This window comes from Molothrus ater, chromosome 2 (assembly GCF_012460135.2).
Source record: "Molothrus ater isolate BHLD 08-10-18 breed brown headed cowbird chromosome 2, BPBGC_Mater_1.1, whole genome shotgun sequence".
Taxonomy (NCBI): domain Eukaryota; kingdom Metazoa; phylum Chordata; class Aves; order Passeriformes; family Icteridae; genus Molothrus; species Molothrus ater.
Window position 1 is genome coordinate 53,904,897 of NC_050479.2, and position 17,289 is coordinate 53,922,185.

General features: G+C 36.8%; 1 protein-coding gene across 5 annotated transcripts in view; it reads left to right on the forward strand.

The window, feature by feature from the left end:
- Positions 1–17,289, forward strand: part of PCDH9 (protocadherin 9) — a 664,715-nt gene that overhangs the window by 289,628 nt on the left and 357,798 nt on the right. For 3 of the 5 annotated variants that reach the window (XM_036379697.2, XM_036379715.2, XM_036379733.2), the window contains exon 4: positions 4,423–4,488. The exons of the other annotated variants lie outside the window; for them this stretch is intronic. In XM_036379697.2, the coding sequence (XP_036235590.1) occupies positions 4,423–4,488 (66 nt within the window). The remainder of the gene's footprint in view (positions 1–4,422; positions 4,489–17,289) is intronic. 5 annotated transcript variants of the gene reach the window in all.

Consider the following 17,289-nt stretch of genomic DNA (forward strand, 5'->3'; position numbering starts at 1 on the left):
ATCAGCCATAAATAAGTGTCATAATTTTTCTTAGGACAATGTTAGTATCACATCATTTGACAGATTACAGGGTATCTTATTTTTATTTTCATGCAGGAGCCTCCTATTCTATTTCAGTGGGAGAAAACAGAGGGGTGGGCTATCGATGCTACTGTATCAAAACCATAATAACAGTAAATTCCTTCAAATACAGGGGTTTTTTTTGCTAGATTTTGTTGCAAAACGAAGTCTGCAAAATGAAGGGGTTTATTGAGGCTTACAAGTAAAGATTTAATTTTATTCCTCTTAGACAGATCAGATATACGTTGCAGGTTGTGTGAGCCTCAATAGGAGGAACAGGCAGTGAACCATAGTCTCTAAACTCCTGTTTTGCTGGGGGTGAGACACAAGACTATTTAGAGTCCCTTATGTTTTTTTCTATTAGTTTCAGTGAGGTTTGTCGGATTATAAAGTTTGTGTATGTGCATTTCAGTTGTGTAATTCTGACAGCTTGACTTCCAAAGGCAATTGTGTAATTTAGGCAGCTTAACTTCCTAAGGCACTGTCACAACATCTGTCAGAACTGTTGAAAGAGGCCAAAATTAAGTATTAGGTGTCCAGGTAATCAAGGTTCTTCAGAATCAGGGTTTTACTTGTGAAATTGAGCTAATTTTTGAAGATAACAAAGTGCAGCAGGCTTTCTTCCTGAGGCAAGGTTATGATTTCTAGTGTCTGTATGTTTTAATATATGATCCTAGTGGAAAAGGAGAGGAAAAAGCCTAAGAAGTTTGATTAATGGAAGTAGCTTAGAAAGAGCTAAGTATGAGGACTGATCTCAGAGCTCTTAGGCTGGAAAAAACGTCCCATTAATTTTAGTGGGAGTTTTGACTGCACAAGGACTTTCAAGATCAAGTGCTTTCTTGTTCATTAAAGGATAGAAGGTAATTAGAAATAAAGCACAGAAAAGATTTTATATAGTACTGCTTTTGTCAGCTGAAAAAATCCATATTATTGTAGGAGTTTTAGGCTAATCTCTCTCCCTTTCTTGCATAAAATGATGACACAGTAGGTTGTTTTCATTACTCTTAGAGGTCTCTGCTTCTATCTGTTCATTTTATTGGGAAAAAGCAATTGAGAAGTTTTTTTCTGTTATCTTCCTTGCTGTTGGATTGCAATCTCATCTTTGATGCTGACTTTGTCATTTCCCTCTTCCATCCAAACCGTTTAGCTCAAGGTATTCCCATAACATTTTTGTTTGTAAATGTGAGATGATAAATGAAATAAAAAGCAAGTGTGCATTTTGGTTGAAAGATTTTGCTGATGTCAGCTCACAAAATAGAGAAACAGTTAGAATGAAAAAGGTGAAACTGTACTAAGTTTTACAGAAACAAATCTTGCATGTTTTATAATACCTTAAATTATGTTGATTTTTGAACACCTTTTAGTGATGCATTAGGTTTTAGCTTTTATATTTTTCATATTCCATACTGCTTTAGTGTGTAGTTCTGACCTTCATATTAGGGGATGTTAAGCTCTCTTCACAGAGTAGGTGGGCAAAACAATTCCTTTCTTTGCTTGGGACCAAGGACAACTGATCCAAATTTCAGGCCCAAGAGCATAAACAATGTGGACTGAAAAGAGAAAAGGATGGGACTTCATAACCCAAAGCTATAACTGGACAATTAACTCCAGTATGCTAATGGACCAGAACTTATAAAAGTGTGAGACCTTGTGACCAATCATCCATTTTGTGACCATTTTGGTTCATCTTGGGTGTAGCCCTGGCTGGGCTCTTGTACTGCCCAAGGTGTATCCATTGAGGCCTTTTAATAAATACCTACTATATTCTCCATCTAGCCTCTGTTCTAAGTCAGCCTTCACAAGGCATCATTAGGGAAGCCATATATTCTTAAGACCTTGTGAACCCAACACTGTATTTTAAATGTTTGTCAGTCATGAACCATTGCAGGAATCATGAATTTAGATCATCAGCTGATGGGAGTACTTTCTACACTGACCTCAGGGACAAGGGACTCATCTCCTGTTAGAACTTCATTCTTTATAATACTTAAAAATAAGATTTATTTAACTCTTTTTTTACAACTACTTTTTTTCCTCTCCTCTATATCAAAACCTTTTTTTTGTTCAGCCTCAAGCTGTAATTTATTTATTTGAAGAATTGGTCCAAGTTTAATTGTGAGTGGAATTGCCACTGGAAGACTGAGAGCAGGGGATTGCTTTCTGTACAGCTTTCTATGAGGTGTTGGTACAAACAGGGAAGTTGTAAAATGGATGGGGATATTATGAATCTGTTGGTTCTCTGGTTCTCTTTTCTGTCCCTGCAATATGTAATGATCTTAACCATCCCAAAAGCACGGGAAAGTGAGAGAGACATATTTCACTTCTGATGTAGCTGTAGCCTACTTTTTTGTAGAAAAAAGGCATTGTATTTTATGATTCCATTAATTTGTCTTTTCAGTCTGAAAATTGTTACTAGAATGATATTTTGTTCCTGCTCATTTCTGTTTTATTTTGATGGTCTCCCTAAGCTTTTAGCTAGCTAAGGGGGGTAGGAGAAACATTCATAATTTGTGATAGAAATTTGTCTTGTAATTACTTTCCAATTATTTTTAGAAAACTACTTATTATTTCTGCAAAGGTGTGATTTCTGTAAAGGTGACTTTCTAACAAGTAGGGACGTATTAGTTAATTGGAGTATACTTTCAAAAACTTATCACTTTATCAAAGTGGACCAAACTGGTCAACATGCATTCTGTGAGAGAGCTTGGTCCACAGGGACCCCTTCTTTGCCCTTTAACCAGTTTGATTCCATTGCCTTTGGGTGAATTGTTCTTCAGTTGTACTCACGTAAATGAGGAAAACAATCATATGTAACACATCACAGAAGGTACAGGCAGATTTTAGAATGAGGCGTTCCCTGTGGCTTTACCTTATTGTTAAACTCTCCTATTAATCTCCATGGATTACATAAGTGCCTTTTCATGCAGAGTGTAAAAACGAGTAACATTTCTGCTTGTGTAAGACCAAATAACATTTCTGGTTGTGTAAAGCATTTTTATTTAGGGGTTTGTGGGTTGGGTTGTTTTGTGAGGTTTTTTTCCCTCAGTTAAAATTTTAAATGACAAAAAGGGATTTCCTGAATTTAGTTGGAAATGTGACTTCAGATATGAAAGGAGAATACTTTTGGTAGATAAAATCCTTAAGATGACTTTCTGCTTTCAAGGGGAGTTCTTGAAAAAGCTTTCAGAACTGTGATACAATTCTCCAAGAACACAGAACTTTTGTGAGACATCCAAGGTACCTGTTGGGAGTACTTTGGAAGCGACATATGTTTTCCATTGCAAGTAAAAGTACTATTTGATGTAAAGTGTTCTGAGGATTTTCCTCACTATAGAGTGGTAAAGGAGTGGATAAACCATTCTGTACAGAATACTAATGTTCTTTCTGAATATGGGGCACAAAGTGCTTTTTTGCAATTTAGGCATATTACTCTACAGAGAAAGGATTTGAAATTGTCCGACTTTCCAAAAACATTACTCTTAATGTAATGTTCTCTCTCTGGGAAGCTTTCTTTTCTCAAATAAAATAGAACAGTTTTCTGAAAAGGCCTGGTGTGGTGTTGCTTGCTAACTTTCTGACTGTCCTTCCAAATGTATGTGTTGTTTTGGCTTAGATAGTTCAGAACTATTGTGGTAGTTTTCTGTTTTTGAGTTAAATAAGAACATCAGTTCCTCTTTAGAATAGGCAGATTTGAAGGTTCTGCAACTTAGTAACCTACTGAACTTTCCCTCCACTGTTCTCTCACATTCATACACACACAGTCTTTATGACTCTAGTCCTTGGAGATGTGATATTTTGGGGTGTGTGAGTATTATACTCAGGAGGGAACCTGAAGTAGTACGTAGTGCTATTTATATTCAGCAGTTAGTAACAGAGCGTGAACATCCATTAATGCTCCCACATTAAACACAGCTTTAACTGCAGTTTCAAAGATCTGCTGGTTTTGCTTTTTTGAGTCTCAAGGCTGATTAATAATATCTTAATAAAAAGCTTAACAGTGCATTAAACTAAAAAAAAGGATAAAAGTTTCTTATTATGAGACATCTTGGTAGTTCACTAAACAGAACAATAAAAGCTCATCTGAAATTCTGTTGCCTGACTACAACAAAATGTTCAACGATCAGCTTTCAGAAGCCACACTGATGTTTGATGTAGCATTTTAAGTGTTACCATCCATATGTTTGGTAGCACACTAGGCTGTGAAGTTTGTGAACCCTCATAAAAAGCTATTTATCTGTCTTCCATAGAAATTTGCTCACATTTTGCTTTCTACCAATATTGGGCCGTTTGGGGAGGTGGGTGATCTGAAGATCCGTAGTAAGAATGACACATCTTTTTTATTTAAATATTATTGCTTTTTAGGCACTGAATTTTGGAGATATGCCGAAGTACTTGTGGGAGATTTGGGTACCTGACAAACCATGGGTGGTAAGATATCAGATCCACTGCAATAAATAAAATAAGCATTTAATTTTAAGATAGGTGTTTTTGGGCCCTTCTGTCACTGAATTCAATGGACTGAACTCCTGCAGGGCTCATAAGAAGTGCAGTACTGCAAATGTATGCAAGTGTGCTTCCATTCTTTTCAATATCGTCACACCTGGTGCAAAGTTGAAGTAATGCCTGTAGTGTACTAAAACTGTCTGGTAGCATCTGACAGGGGGAAGAGAGAATTTTTCAGCTGAAGATTTTAATAAGGCCATTTCTCTTATCTTTACTCAGACAAGTGAGTGTTTAGTTACTGCCTCTCAGAGCAATTAATAGCTCACAGCTGGACCTGCTGAACAGCACCCTTCTCCAGGCCTCCTCTTGAAAGTCTTGTTTAACACTTCCTTCTGGAGTCCAACCCAGTAAGCGAGGGACAGTAACAATCTCCTTTTCAGCACCATGTGGATTTCTCCGAAAATGAGTCTGGCAGATGCTGTCTGTCGTCCACTATCAAAGTCAGGAAGCAGAGAAGAACCAGAGTTCAATGTTTTGATTTCTAAAGCCCTTCATTAAGGAAGAGCCATAGTCTGTTCAGATATGTCCTTTTTTTTTTTTTTTTTTTTTTTTCCCAGAAATGCAGTCTAATCTGTCAGTTTCTACACTGGATTTTTGTGCAAAATAAAGGACTGTAGAATCTGTCCATTATATGTATTTTTAGGAGATTCTCTTCAAAACTAATACCAGAAAACTCCATGTGGAAGCTCAGAACTTTCTAGTGTTTTAAAGGTTGAAAGCAATAAATGCAATTTAAATTTAGTTGCATCCCATTATATATTTAATTACACTTGTTGACTATTTAAACTATAAATTTACAGAACAATGTTATTTCCTTAGTAATATAGGCCTTGTTCCCCAAAACTACACACTTTTTGTCACTTCCTTTAAGCTACATCAGAAGAAAATTTCCTGGAAACTGGAGTTTCCTGTATCAGATTATAAATTTAAAATTACATTTTCTAACTACCTATTGGGTATTTGAATTTTTAGCCTTAATAGTAGGATACATTAGCTTCACTTTAGGCATGCCAGAGGTAAGGGGCTTGCTTTAATTTTGTCAGTGTAAAATATTCTGAATAAACTTTGTTGAATCTCTATTAGTGTAGTATAAAATTGAACTAGATTAAAACCTCCTGGATATCAATCTCCTTTCTAATTATAGAGAATGCAGTGATTATAAATTAATTGATTACCACAAGAATTTTGAAGGAAATTTTCAGTAAAGAAAAAGACAGACACAGTTGAAGCCAAGTAATTTAAAGTGAACACAGTACTAAATGGGATTCACAGTTGAGCTAGATGATCATTGTAGGTCCTTTCCAATTGAAATATTTTATTCCATTCTATTTAGTGCCCAACACTAGAAATCTAGCTATTTATGAATTCTTTTTACAGCAATAAATAATGGTTGGACCTCACTGAGGTGGACTCAGGCAATGGAACAACATGTGAGACTAAACATACACATAGGTCTTTAGCTCACCTTTGGTATATCTCCTTTTGTATTGGTCCTGAACACAATGTTTTAGCAGAAGCTGTCAAGCCTAATACTTAATTTCATTGTATATTAATTTTAAATTAAAGAGTTGTACTATACTGATTTATTTAAATCTAAGGGCAATATATATGTAATGCTTCATGATCAAGTCAATTTTGAGAGAAAGTATATTATTCTATATATCACATTGTAAAAGCTGGCATCTTAAGAGCTACAGATATTAAGGAAATGTATTTCAGGAAGGTAGACGATAATTACCAGAAAGCAAGTACTAAAGTGACTAAACAGGAAGAAAGTTCTAAGCTTTCAAGCTAATTTCTGGAATATTTTATGTAACTCTCAGCTTTTCCCTAAGAATTATCTTTGTCAGACTTTTTTTTTTCAGCTAGGTTCAACACTTCAAGAGATTAAAAAAAAAAGTGTGAATTATTTATTTTCCATTCTTGTTCTAGGTTTTCAAAAATGGAGAAAGTTATTCTCTTTACGAGCTGATATTGGACATGGAGGACCTTTGGATCTTTTTTCTTTTTGTTTTGATAGCTGACAGCAATAGCCTGTCTAGTCAGTTTAATTAAGGCTTCTTTTCTGTGCCTTTGAAATTGGGCCTTGAAAAAAATCCTGCAAGCTGTTTCTTATGTAAAGTACTTTAGGTGTTCTAGCATATTTTTATCATTTTAATATTGATGTTCACAGTCTGAGAAGTATCTAAGTAATGTTGATGATCTCTAGAGTAAGTGACGACTGCACATTTTGCAATGCATTATTGAGTATGAATAAAGTTGTCTTGTATTCTTGCTTTTTTCTAAAACAGCTGAATTACCTATGAGTACTTTGCACATCTAAATAGCAGCCTCTTTCAAAAGGATTCTTGGCAAAGCAAATATCCATTAACATTGTATCTAATAGAATTTAAAAAAAGAGCCTTAAAACAAGTTTCAGACCTAATGGATTTTCTATTTCTTGAAGTTCAATTTCAGTCATTTCAGCCTTTAATATTTGTGGTAGATGGTCCTAAATACTAGATGCTGAAGCTTTTAGATAAGTGTCTCATGTAGGTCATAAGCAGCAGGGCAGACAGCACAGTTTTGTGGGAGGACTGGGCTGGGGTGAGATCGCTGCAGGAAAGGAAACACAGCACTCAGTGATGAATAATCTAAAATATATTTAGATAATCTAATATATTAAGGATGTGGGAGAGATGAGAACACGTGGATAGCACTTGGTCTTTTAATCAGCCTATTTTGCAACAGACACACATTCCCACACACACACACATACACACCCACACCATTTCAAGCTGCATTTCCTTCAGCCCAATTCAAACCAGCATGCAGGGCTACAGGACACACACTCCAACAGCACATCCTGGCTGGGCCCTAGCTGTCAACTGGATTCTTGTGTGTGTGGCTCATGTTTAGTCTTTTGTGGGATGCTGGATGCCCATGGATGTATTCATTCATGAGTAGCTATTGTCTAAACTGTCTGTGGATTTATAAATCATACTGTTGGTGTAAGCCACTATAAACCAAGCCAGTGAGCCTGTGGCCTCATTGTCATGTGGCTTCAGGCCAACATCCCTGATATCATCCATATGTAAGGCCAGCTAGCAGTTGTCATGGAGGTTATTATCATCTGTTCTCCCAGCCCAAATCTGTTACAAAGTGTGAAGTCAGCAACAATTATGTAACGGAGTTCAGCCAGTGCAGCTTTGTCTTGTGTCTCACACTAGGTTAATTTTGTTATTTGCAGATGGGCAGTTGTAGCCATGGTTCCATTTATCTAAGCTGTGCTTTTGGGTAGATTCTTATCTTGTGTCATGCAATCAAAACAATCCTTTCTAGGAATATAATGGTACTTTGGCACTGACAACATTAACATCTGTTCCTTGGGCGTGGAAATACTGCTTCCCACACCAATACACATTAATACACAAATCTGGGAGTGTGCTTGTATAGGAGGGAGGAAAAAAAAATCAGAAGCAGAAGGAAGGAAGGTTTGTGGAGGATATATTATAAGCACGAATCTTATGACTGAGCTTGACCTAAATTAACAGAATCTTTCTTTGAGAGAGGAAAGAGATGCAGATTCTAAGAAATGGGCTAAGGTTAAAGGAGAGAATCCCAAACCATTCAAATATCTCACTTGATTGTGTACCACATAAATGACTTGATTTTCAAACAGCAGATGCAGATTGTAGATACTTTTTTCTCCTGTAAAAATTAAAAAAAAGAAAAAAAAAACCCCACCACTTTTTCTCTCCTGTTCAAGCTAGATGACAACTATTTGAGGTAGGATTCTGAGAAATTGAATGTTCTGTACATTTTAAATTTTGCAGTCTGTGTATACAGATATGGTTATAAATCTTGTCAGAAGTTTTCACAGATTTTATTTTGTTCTGATTATAACTCTAGATGCCTATTAACTGGTAAAGGAAGTACCTTAAATTGGATATAATTCAGGAATGTTGGACAAACAGCAATCTTTTTTGTAATTAGATTTTATTATGTCTTTGTTTTCAAAGTAAGCTTCTTTGCATTTTAGAACTGTCATTGCAATTGCTTAGGAAACAGTGCTTTCAAATTAATCTAAATAGATTCTGGTCAATGAGGCACTGCTCTTCTGCCTCAAACGTGAAGTGAAACTGAATTTATCAGGTTTATATAAAAATAAATATCTACATATATATCTTGACTTCACTTCTTTCCCTAATTGGTAACATGCAATGTACGATTCTCATTTTTGATTCACCCCTTTGGTGCCTGCATCTCCCCTTAGGGAACCAAGCTGTTTTCCTCTCCTGCTGTAATTGAAATCAAACTTGTTGCAGTCTGTAATTGATAGTGAATCTAACAATCTAATGCTTTATATGAGACAGATGCACAGCAGAAGCACATGAAGCAGCATATGGAAAAGTAAGTGCCCTACTGGGGTGAAGATAGATTCATTCTTGTTTTGTTAAACAATATTCCAATACTTTGATCAACTAGTTCACCTACATTTTAGTAAGTTAAGAGACACATGTAGAACATTTGGAGTATATGTGCTGTATTAATAGAAACAGTTGGACCACATCTTTCAGTCCTCATGAAGAACCGTACTTCCAGACTCTCATATACTTGCTTTGACTGATCTTTTCTCCTGAGACGTTAAAGAAAAATATTCTAGTTTCTGTCTCACTGTTGTTATGACAGGTCTAATGGCTCATAAGGGAATGTAAATCTAGATGCTCTCTCTCATCCTTGCTTTGGCATCTAGTGTAAATCATAATCTTGTATAAGGAAGGCATCTTTTTGTCTCTGAGTGAAGACATTTGCTAAGAATCTGCCATTGGAGCAGGATGCTGCTGTCTATCAGCAATATGTAACATATTCCTGTTTTTCTTCCTCTCTTTAGTCATATAATGCTTTCATTCTTAGTGAATAAAATAATAAGATATTTGCAAGTCTTATCCTATATCTTATATCTCCTTTCTCTCTCTCTCTCATCTATAAGGGAAAAGAGAGCCAGTCATGAATGTTATATTAAGTAAAACCTTAATATTTTAAAATATGTGGGGTTTCTTTTGTTTTTTTTCTTTTTCACTCTCTTGGAGATTTACTCTAGTTTCAACGCTTGGGAGAGTTATATAGTTTTAATAGCATTATTCTATGTAGCTTCTCTTTATGACACAGCATACTGTAATTAAATATAGAACTAAGAAGAAGTTGTAGGTTAATAATAACTGTGTTTGCTGATGGATTTCTTAAGATATTTTGAAGCATGTTTTCTTAGCTGAAATAATGTAGTAGATGCCTTTGTGGATTTCCTCGTATCTGGTTTTGAAAGGAGCCTCACATGTTCCTTCCAGTGCTGCTGATAACAAGCTGTTATCAGCACATCTGAGTAAAGCAGACTAAAGATTTGAGCTATTGCATCCATAACTAAGATTGAAGACCTAGCTTAAGTCAAAAACCACACTTATTCTGTGATGCTTCTGACCCTAAAGATGTTGTCCTGTGTAAAGTTAACAGGATTTCTCCTGGGGTAGCAAAATTCGGTTAGGTATATCTAAATAAATATTAGCTTTGAGGTGAATACTTATAAAGAGATTTAGAGGAAAGCTAGTTATTCTTTAACTCCTCAGATAATACCTGGTTTCTCAGGGATCTGAGAAAAAATAGAGGAGGAATTAACTTTACTCTGCTCACAATCACAGTAGAGATTATTCTCATTAAATATTTATCCATCATGGAGGAGGAAGAGAGTTGAGTAATCAAACAGTTGGTGTTAATTTAAATGTCAAACCACAATTAGAAAAAACATTCTTGCAATCAAATTTTATTGTGTTTTTCCCAGTCTGTGCTCTGAAAATATCCTTCACTCAAGGATTTCCACTCTGAGGGAAGAGAGTCCAATATGGATTTGACTCAAATTCCTGAACTTTTTCCTCTTTTTGAAAATTCCATAAACTTTCTGTGACTCAGTATTTCCTTCACAATGTTAACTTGAGGCTGTTAGTTATTTCTTGCAAATAGATTTCCCTCTGAGTTGCTATCAGTTGCTATCCTGAATGGATTCTATGTTTTCCATTGCTGCACTGGAGGTACCTGTTGACAATTTATCCAGCTTCTCAAGCTTTCTCTGAATAGGAGCACAGACTTCCAGCATGCAGAGCATTTTCCACCAGCTTGGTGTCATCTGCCAACTTGCAGAAGATGCCCTCTGCCTTATTATCCAGTTTATTAATGAAAGCATCAGCTACAAAGGCATCATTAGCCCCATTAACCATCCCTATGAACAAAATGCTGTTGGAACCATTTGAACCTGGCAGTCCCAGCAATTTTTCCAGGCATCGGAGAGTCCACCCACTCAAAACATATTTTCACCAGTTTATTAGTGTGGATTAAATAAAATATTTTCTAAAAACATAACAAGGATCAAGGAGACCCTTTTTCACCAAGGCAATGACCTCATCATAGAAGACAGTCAAGTTGGACAAGCATGATTTGCATTTGGTAAATGCATGTAGGATCTCCTCCTATTCTGTGTGCCTGGATGTATTTTCCAGGAGGGAATTTTTTTGAGTACTGAGCTTCGGCTGGCTGACCTGCTGTTTCTCCAATAACAGTCCTGTTTTTTTTCAAAAGTGGGCAAATATTCCTGCTGTCAGAAACCTACTGTAATGACCCAGACATTTTTAAGACCATAAACAGTGGCTGATGTCCCATACACTAAATTGGTTTGTGCCCCAATCTTCTACTGGGACTAATTCTTGAGTCTCCCAGACCCTAGCACAGGCTCAGAAGAGCTGGGAGGTTTGACGCAGTCATTACCGCTAGAAACTGAAGAAAAGAAGTCACCTATTACCTCAGTTTTTCCATGTTCTTTGCCACAAGGTTCCCTACATCTTGAGTGATGGTTCCTCATTCCCCTTTGTCCTCCTTTTCCTGATAAAATAACTTTCTTCTTATGCATCATAGTCCTCAGTAGTATGACCTCTAAGGCAATATTGCCTTTTGTAATTCAACTGAGCACAGTCAGGATTTCCCTGTTATCTACACTGACCTTATGCTGTGCCTGTAAGATTTCCTGGGCTTCACACTGGGCTTTTCCTGTGCTTTGAAGAAGTTGTCACTGATGATCAGTCAGCTCTCCTGAGCATCTATACCCTCCAGGGCAGTCCCATTAGATCCCACCAAGCAGATCCCTAACAAGTTTAAATCTCCTTTTCTGAAGTCTAGGTTTGTAATTTTTTTTTCTTGGTAATAGTTTCAACTGTGGGTAGTCCCGTCAGTTTATCAGCCACCAGTACACTTCTTTTAAATAAACCAATTCTTGATGGTGGCCAGAAGTTTCTTCAAATTTTAGTGCTCCACCATTTTGACCTTCCAGAAGAGGCTGGGAGTTTCTTGTCTCTTCTGAGAACCACCTTTGTGATTGTGAGGCTTCTCCAAGTTTTATTAAGAAGGTTTCATTTCCTCTTCTTGATCAATCAGTCTTTAGCAGACGCTCATCACTGCACCCAGCCTGATCTTGATCTGACAGTTGCGCCAGCTAAACATGTGCTCCAGTGCAAATCTCCATGAATTCAAACTGTCTATGTCCATAGAGTGCAACCTCTCCTCCCTACTTGTCCTGTGGAGCCTGTATGGACTCCCTGCGATTGTTTTCAACTCCACATGTGTTTGTGTACAGGTACCTGAAGTGAACCCCCAAGCTGTACTGTGTTAACCAACCATGATCCCTGTGTGTTATGCTCGTGTGTGACATGTTTGCACTTTCTTCTGCCCTTCCTCTAAGTCTCAGATCACTTGCTCACCATCTCTAGATATTTGAAATGCCTTTCACTAGATTGGCACTTCTCTTCAAGCCTCTTTTATAGGCTGAATCTCGGCCCACTTTATTAAACACATCATGAGATAGAAATATTTGACATATATATTTAATGTATGCATACATACATACAGAATATCTATGCACATATTTTGTATCTATCCATCCTTAAATACTGTATGAAAGTTTGTGAAGAGAACAGACACTGTGTATATTGTTCTGCATTTGTGCACAGCAGGAGAAAGAAGAGAATGTAAGAAACTTCCTAGAGTACTGAATAATTATCTTTTTGGTTTGGTATATTGCCTTCAACTTTTTATCTCCTACATGACTTACTGGAGGTATTATCTTTCAATCTGCTTTTTCAAATGGTACAATGTGTTTTTGGGTTTTTTGAACATCATTGAAATGAGAGACAGAAAACAGTCATGCATATGCCTGGCCAATTTGATGGTGATGATTTATTCTTCTTTGTAAAGAAAGTGATGAAATGTTTTGGAAAGGCTGGTCCTGTATAGGGATTCAAAACACAGTAGTTAAACAGATTCAGTATTCTTTTCCTCTAGAACTGTAATTACATTAAAAAAAAATCATCAACATGTAATATTCTAAACACATTTGACATGTAGTACTAAATTCTGCCATTAAAAAAGACATTTTTGCATACTCCCACAGATTTATTTTCTTTAAAAGATATTTTTCTTGGTGGGAAAAAAAAAGATAATTTTTATGTATTTGAATATTTTAAAGAAGATATATCTATTATTTGATATTACTAAGATATCTGTCTTTTCTTGTAAGTGGGGTGCAACAGAGGTTATTTAAGTGGGTATTTTTGATAGTATATTGGTATGAGAAATCTCTCGGACATTCCTGAGTTTATATCATTCCTTATGCTATTTTGTTTACTTAAACCACTGATTATCACTGTAGGTGAGTGAGATGAGGAAGCATTCATGAGAACAGTTCTTCACAAGTTTTCTTCACCTGTCCCATGACTAATAAAGTAAAATTACTTTCCATGCTGACGGAAATTTTTTCAGTTGCATTTTTCCTTGGAGGAGGAGAGAATTAAAACGAACATTATGTTCCAGAACTCAAGATTTTATGATCTAGTGTTAAATGCAAAGGTGAAGTAGGATAAAAATAGACTACAAATGTGATTCACGATAATAACAATTTTAATCTTTAGTGGGGGGTAGGGAGGAACATTTCCTTTGATTGAAGATTATGTGCCAGAATTTTTTTTCTGTTGATGTTCACCTGAGATGTTTCTTAAATTTTTCTAAATATTGACTGTATTAAAAACCATGCAACCTGCTCTATAGTGTATTAAATGAGGGCACAGCCTGTGATTAGGCAATGGATTGAAGCATTCAATCACTGCCTGAAACTGGAGTTTAAATACCTACATTGTAGATACTTAACTTTGAGTGTCTGAGCCTAGAGTTGCAACACAGCCTCCAAATGGTTTTGTTTTGTTTGGGGTTTTTTGTGCTGTTTGTTTTGGCTTGTTGGTTCTATTTGCATTTGGGTTCTTTTTGGTGTGGTTTGGGTGTTTAGTTGCTGTTGGTTTTTTTCCAAATCATATCCAAGAATTTGTTAAAGAAGCATGGCAAAAGTCTGCTCACAGAGGCTGAAGCCGTGTATGTATCTATTGTTTTTGTCCATCTTTTTTGTGCCATGTGACATCATCCCACGTGGTTGTCACTGAGGGCAGAATTCTGTACATTTTCAAATGCAGAAATTGAACAGGACATGAAATGTCACTATAGACTAGCAGGAGTGTTTTGTGAGGATAAACAGAGGTTGTAGGGGGATAGAATACAAGAAAATAAAGGTAGTATAGAAAGTAATCTTACCCATAAGGAGTTGCAGCTGAGCCAATTATCAAACATTTGGAACAGGCCTGACTTTAACAGGCCACAGCTGTAGCCAATGAGAAGAAGAGTGCTATAAAATAAGTGGATTGGGTGGTTGAGGGGAAACTGGAGTCAGTTGGCTGCTGTGATAAGAAGGAAGAGTCAGTGCTTAGAGGAGCTGCCTACAAGAAACATCATGGAGGTATGAAACTCTTGCAATAAAGAGACAACAATATGGAACCTTTGCAATATAATGACAACAAGAGGTGACACAGAGAATGTAATTCAACACTGTCTTTGTCAATGATTGAAGTAGCACAGATAAGGATAACTTTATGCTGATTAAAGTCAGCAGACTTTTGCCATTGACCTTCATAATGCTTCTGTGTTTTACCCACTCTAACTGAAACTGGAATTTGGCCAAATAGGTGCCAGTGATTCTTCTCATCAGTAGAAATTTAGTCTGTTCTGGGTAAAACCTTTGTTACTCTTCCTGCCATTAGGGTGAGATACATTGGCATTACTTAAGACCTTTAAAAAGTTTTCCTCATTTGTGATTATCCACCTGATTTGAGCAGAGAGGGATAAAACATTTGTAGTGACTTTAGTGGCCTCTGAGGACTGAAAATAGGAAAAAGAAAGAGGTTTCTTTTTTTTTCATGCAATATGTATCAGATTAATTGTTTCTGGTTTAGGATTAATGAGGTTTTGTGGCTGGGAATAAAGTGGATAAGCAGTCACTGATCTTTGTAGGAAAGAAATGGAAAGTATTTTATTCTGAAATGTTTCAACATTGCTGAGTCTTTGAAATCAATTTTCTGGGTTTAATACAGTACTGTTTTGAGCTGTCGTATTTCTAATATATTGCAGCACTGTAAACCCTCACATCCTGGACCTTCTGTTAGAGGATTGGGTATATGTGCCTGAGTACGTGAATGTCGCAATCAGGAAATAGCACAAAGTGAAATGGCTGTTACTGCGTGTTTTTCAGCTTCGCAATGTATTGCCGATCACAGGGATTTATTGCAAGAGAGGGTTGTTGATTTGGGTTTTTTATTCTTTTTGTTTGTTTTACTTTATTTTCTGCTTAGATGATCTTTGCTGTGCTTTACTTTTACTATACCCTTCCATTGTCAAAAACGATGTATCCACTAATAACTGCCCTTCCCTCACTAAGTAATTCCTTAACATATAGTAAAAGAAATTATTACACTTTTTTTCATGCTTTCTCTGTTTCTCCTCTTCCCAAAACTCAACCTGACCTCTACCAACTTCTGTTAGCTTCATAATCAGAGGCTTTAGAAAAATAAATGCTGCCAAGTGTATTGGCTAGCAAGTCATTTGTACGCTTTTCAATTTATAGAACTGTCCCTCGACCTCAGTTTTTAATTTGGTGCTTTAGATGAAATCCTATTTGGGGAAATCAATGAGAAGTTAACCAAAGCCTAGGTAGCTGTAGTGGTTAGAAGTCGACAGCTTTGATTGCGTGCCAAACTGACATCTAGGTCTAGTTTTTCTGTTTTACTTATTCCTCATTCTCCAACCTTTGCCATATCACATGGTGCTATCCTGTCAAGCTTTGATACTGGTAGGAGAGAATTTGTGTGCTGAACAGAGCATTGCTTGTTACCTTATACTGCAATTTTACAGTGACAGAAATATCAAATGAAAGAAAATATACAGCAGAAATAGTATTTGAACACAATTTCTGACAGTGTTCCAGCTGCTATGCCTGTTGCTCTGATGTCCTTCACTGCTGATGATTTAAACCAGGCTATTGATTAAATCATAGCATTGGTTGAAGGTAAAAGGCCAAAGAAGAATTTATATAACACAAAAGGATAAGGATACATACAGAAATATATTATTCATACTCACTGCACACAAAATTAATGTGGATCAGTTCATGTTTTCCACAAAATTTCTTTACCCTTTTTGTGTTTTGAAATATTCAAAATATTTTGATGAACTAATATGGCTGTTAAACTGAATGATAGCAACAAAATTAGGACAGATAAAATAACTTGATATGAATTTCCTTCCCCTTAGTAATGGATTTAAACTCATAAATACACATTTAAATGTATGTATAGAATCTAAATAAACACATAAAACTCAAAAACTGCTGAGGAACACGTTAAATCCAGGTAACTTGGGGCGAAGCTGCAGTGGGAGCTGCAGACTGAGGTCTGGGTGGGAGCCCAAGGCAAGAGGCCATGAACTGACCACCCTTATCACAATGAAGGCACAGGGACATGGAGAGACAGCCAGGTGACTGGACACTCAGTGACACAGCAGGAACCAAAGACTCCCTACTTTGTCAAGCATGATCAGTGAGGGCATAAAAGCCTAGTGATTCCTTTGTTCAGGGTCCCTCCTGGGAGGCACCAACTCAGGCTATTTCTGTGTTCCTCCGCCATGAATAAATGGCTTTATGGACCGAGACATCTGAGACTCTGCTGTGAGAAACCTGGCACCAAACTGGTTAGGAAACCTGGTCTGGCTGTGAGAGTGGGGTGTGTGGGGAGTTAAAAGAGAGACCTATTTAGTCACTGTAGCTTTGGTCCCAGCAGGGTCAGTGAATGGTGGGCATGTGACTGAAGCAGTCCCTCCTGAATAGTCCAACTGGGATGTTTCCTTAACAAAACTAAATAAAGACAGTTCTCAGCTATAATGTTATTTACATATAGCCACATGTGTGAGCTATTATAATATATATTTATACTTATGTAATAGGTAGTATGCAGAGGTCAGTTAGCAAAGTAGATGAAGTGTCTCAAGAAGTCAACAGACTCGATAAAAAACAGATATTTTCTGCAATCCTTATAGTACCCATAAGCATTTTACCATGTAAATCCAGCCTCCAGATGTCCATGGTACTGAAAACCATGCACTGTAAACAGTGGGTAACAGAACAGATTTTAGTAGTGTTACAGTGACAGGAAACCCAGACTAGAGGGGAAAGAAAATAGATACCATGATGCAGAGAGAAGGTGAGAGTGATGGGTGCCTGCTTAGGTCCTTCTCTTCTTGGGTGAGGTCGCTCATTGCAGCCATGGGTTAGGAAGTGGG